Source organism: Vanellus vanellus (assembly GCF_965231255.1).
Source record: "Vanellus vanellus genome assembly, chromosome: 1".
Classification (NCBI taxonomy): domain Eukaryota; kingdom Metazoa; phylum Chordata; class Aves; order Charadriiformes; family Charadriidae; genus Vanellus; species Vanellus vanellus.
In genome coordinates, this window is record NC_138905.1 from 65,545,556 (window position 1) to 65,549,845 (window position 4,290).

Below are 4,290 nucleotides of genomic sequence, written 5' to 3' on the forward strand. Positions count from 1 at the left end.
GATGTGTTTCTTTTATGAAACTTTTCTAAAGAAGTGAGATTTAGAAAATGAACAGATTTCATTTTATCTTTGTTTTCTATCTGGATTTTTTAACACTGAAAGAGAATAAATGATCTAGAAATGATCATGTCTAGAAATGATCAAGTCTTTCCTTTGACCTGTCAAGATAAGCCTAGTGAACGTAGTTTTGAAAGACAAGCAGCAGTCAGTTTTGCAAGCCTTATCATCGAGTTATTCCTCCTTACAAACAGGAAGATGAAAATAGTGATAATAAATATGACTTAAGGCAAGTGAGGGTTGCAAAATTAGATCCTTGGCTGCATGGAGACACTTAGATATATTAGGATGAAATCACTAGGGGTATAAAATCAATGAATGCATATTAAGACACATTAATCCCGAGTTTAATGTGGACTTAATTTACTGCAGTTTAAATCCTCCTCATTTTCACTTTCTGCTAGGAACTTGTACTTTGAAACATGAAAATTGTCATGTTGCCAAAGTGCTTTGACACTGTGTTCCAATAAGCTTGTCAAATGTAAAACTTGTCCGCAAGATTAATTTCCTTGTAATCTTGAAGGCTGCTATTTTGAAGTGCATTTTGGAAGACTCTAACGTGGATGAAATAGTGTGCATGAAATAACAGAATGATTTGATGTCCTATTTGGTAGGTGGCTTTCGCTCCACAAGACAGTCTCTCAGGACACTGTCTCTGCAGCAGACTACTGTTTTCGGTAACAAAATCTGCAGGTATACCTTCACGAATGCCTGGAAGTTAGAGTTACTAAGAAGGAGGTAACTAGAATACGCATAACTCGCAGACAATTGCTGTTTTCAGTAATCTGATACACTTTGTCCTATCCACACAGTGCTCAGTTGTGCTACAATAAATATTAAATAATGAAATAAATTCTTTGCCAGGCAGAAAGAATCTGAATTTGAGCTGGTGTGGAGTAGCAGATAATATCTGAACTTTACCCCTGCCAGCCCCCCATCCAGACTATTTCAGTATCTGGTTTTGTGTAATCACTGTTTTCTTCTCTGCCTTTTTATTAGCATTATCCCTTGGCTTACAGTGAAAATATTGCTCCCAGCTGGTACAAAAGGCAATGCAGACAATATCTTTCCCACAAAGTAAAACTTTTGTCCAGGATACACCTAGGAAGGACCTTGGTTTCACACTAGGGGCTTAGGCAGAGCTTGATCCATGTGGGCACGTCAGTCCATCTTATTCTTTTCCTCCATAAATGAGTGCAAATCTTCTTTTCACTGGTCAAGAGCATAGTCATCTAATATTACCTATTCATGCTGGGGAGCCTCAGCATACCTCTTCATCTATACATCCAACTTTAAAAGGATGTAATGTCCATTTTCCTAGTAATAACTTTTTTCTATTCTTCAGCTGAGGCCCCTTTGCTTAGCCACCATGGTGGCCGACTGGATGAGACCTTTAAATCTAGAACTTCTTTTGATATTCAGTCTTCATGCCCTGGACAAGTAAGGTTCAAAAAGGAAGAAAAGGTTGATGGAGGTAAAAGACAAATCCATGGGTGGATGTTATATGACAAACAAAGTGAACACAATTATCTCAAAAACTTTGGTTTACATTGATGCTGAAATAGTCTTGGGATGTAGCAATCTGGAAAAGACGACCTTTTTTCACTTTTATCTTGACGTAATGAAGGAATCATGGAACAAAAGCCCCTAGAAGGGGGCATGTGGCAGACTTTGAATGATACACAGGTTAGGCAATGGTTACATGTTGAGCATAAGTACACTTTCAGAACTGATGCAGTTTTGGAAACGGTAGCGTTATAAACAACATAAAGTAACTTTCATTATGATTTACCTAACATTAAGGTTCTTACATGACAGTGACAAAAAACTTTAGACAACCTTGAGCTTTAGAAATCTTCTACCATGATCCATTCGGGTTATGTAAGGATCTTCCAAACTCTTATGCCTCTTTCACACAGTTATTTTTAAAATTTCCCTTTTTTTCTAGATGACAACATATTAAACAGACACAGAAAAAAAAAAAAGAAAAGAAGAACAAGTATTTTACACAGAATGACAAAAAAATGTAGACTCTAAAGCCCTTCTGCAGAATACTCTCAGAAAGCAAGGAACTGTGCCTCCAGTCCACATACTTGAATAATTCCTCAAACATCCCCATGTCCTCAAGATCTATTTTCAATGATTAAAAAAATGTTTTTAAGTGTAGTTCTCAGCAGTGGAGCTGATGGCCCATGTCAGTAACTCCACTAACATCCTGGATTGCACATTCCGTAGAAGAGCATAAAGTGCTATGGCATTGTGTTTTTTTATAATTTAATTTGAAACTTCTTCACCCTTTCCATTATTATTTTTATTATAATTATTATTATTTTTACCTTGTAGCTCCTATATTCTTGTAATGACACATAAGAAGGTGCTTAAAGGTCTTCTTGAAAGTAGCATTGCAGAGCGCATAACAAGCAGGGTTAATGGTGCTGTTGATATAACAGAGCCAATAACCTATGGTCCATACAGTGCCAGGGATGCAGGATGCGCAGAAGCTGTTGATAAGCACCATCACGTTGTATGGGGTCCAGGTAATGATGAAGGCCAGGAGGATGGCCAAAATAGTCCTTGTCACTTTTTTCTCCCTAGAAGGAGGTGGTTTCTTTTTGGCTGGCTGCTTTGTCATCTTGACAATTTTACGGGCTACACTATTCTGCTTCTCCTCCCCGTTGGCACCTACAATCTCCACAGTAGTGTTGGTGGGGGCGCAGCAGTCACCCTTTTGGGTCTTGGTGACTATCCTGATGCATGTCAGCTTGGAGTTCTCCACTTTGAGATGGTCTTGGGAGGCAGAAGCCTGGCTGGCATCTTTGGTAGCTTCATCCTCTTTCATGTTGGAAGCAACAACACTGACAGACGTGGAGTCGTTGGAGCTCTCCTTCTCCTCCCCTTGAACACAGTTCTCCGTCACAGTCCCTTCAGCGGTTTTTCCATTCTGAATTTTGCTGTGCTCCAACCCTTCCCCACTGGTTGGGATGTTGTTATTGTTTGGTTTCACAATTTTACTTTGGACAAGGCTGGGGGAAACTGTATCTTGGTTTTGGGCAGCTTCCTTTTTCCCTTTCTTTATCCGACTCTTACTGGCTCGAGAGATTTGCCAGTAAAGGACAGTCATGATGATAACAGGCAAATAGAAGGCTGCAATGGCAGTGCCAAAAGTGACAGCAGCGTTGGAAAAAAACTGGATGTAGCAGTCCCCATCTGGGACAGTCCTTCCTCCCACAATGAACTGCCAGAAGAGAATTGCAGGAGCCCACAGGATGAAGGACAGCACCCATGCAGCCGCAATCATCATACCTGCCATCTTAGTGGTCCGCTTTACAGGATATGTCAGAGGCTTGGTGACACAAAAGTATCTGTCAAAGCTGATAATGAGGAGGTTCATTACAGAGGCGTTGCTGACCACATAGTCAAGAGCCAGCCAGAGGTCGCACACCACAGGCCCTAAGGGCCAGTAGCCTATCACAGTGTAGAGGGTATATAGGTTCATAGAAAAGATGCCGATGATCAAGTCAGCGCAGGCCAAGCTGAACAGGAAATAGTTGTTGACAGTCTGTAGGTGCCTGTTGACTTTGATTGACACCATGACCAGGATGTTCCCAATTATGGTGACTAGACTGAGCGATCCTGCTACTAGGACAATGAAGACCACCTCAACAGTTTTATAGGGGCTCTCCAGAGCCATCACATTTTCAGTGGACGAGTTTATGTACGTTGAGTTATTCATTTCTGTTCTGCTAACAAGATACCCAATTATCACTTAAGCCTGCAGAGGAAAGAAAACAAAACATATCGTTGTGAAATAAGTCCCTTTGCCTTTAGGAAGAATATCCTAGAAAAACTACTTGGAAAGAGTTTAAAGGTAGAAGATGTGTGCAGAAGAACCAGTCTGCTTTGGCTAATGAAAACACCTTGCAACATAAAATATTCCCTTAGGAATAACATACCAGTAGGATACCTCTAAATATGACAAAGACACCACATTTGAATCCAGATCTAGATTTTTAAGTTCTCAGGTGCATTTTTCTCTTTGTCTTGTTATAAAACTAATAATGACTTGAAAAATTTGGAACTGCATCTGCATGTTGATTTCTTCCCTACCAACAAATAGTTCACTTTGCTCATTTCAACCCCTATTCCAAATAAAAAAAAATACATTCCTAAGAGTATGCCATTCTTATAACCCGAGGTGGAGATGTGATTTACCAGGAGCCAGATCACACAAAG

General features: G+C 40.0%; 1 protein-coding gene across 1 annotated transcript; it reads right to left on the reverse strand.

The window, feature by feature from the left end:
- Positions 1-2,389: 2,389 nt before the first annotated feature.
- On the reverse strand, positions 2,390-3,790 carry CHRM2 (cholinergic receptor muscarinic 2; the record flags this gene model as incomplete). The annotated part of the gene is made up of 1 exon (XM_082486159.1): positions 2,390-3,790. The coding sequence occupies one exon, from the start codon at positions 3,788-3,790 to the stop codon at positions 2,390-2,392; it is 1,401 nt and encodes a 466-aa protein (XP_082342285.1).
- Positions 3,791-4,290: the final 500 nt, after the last annotated feature.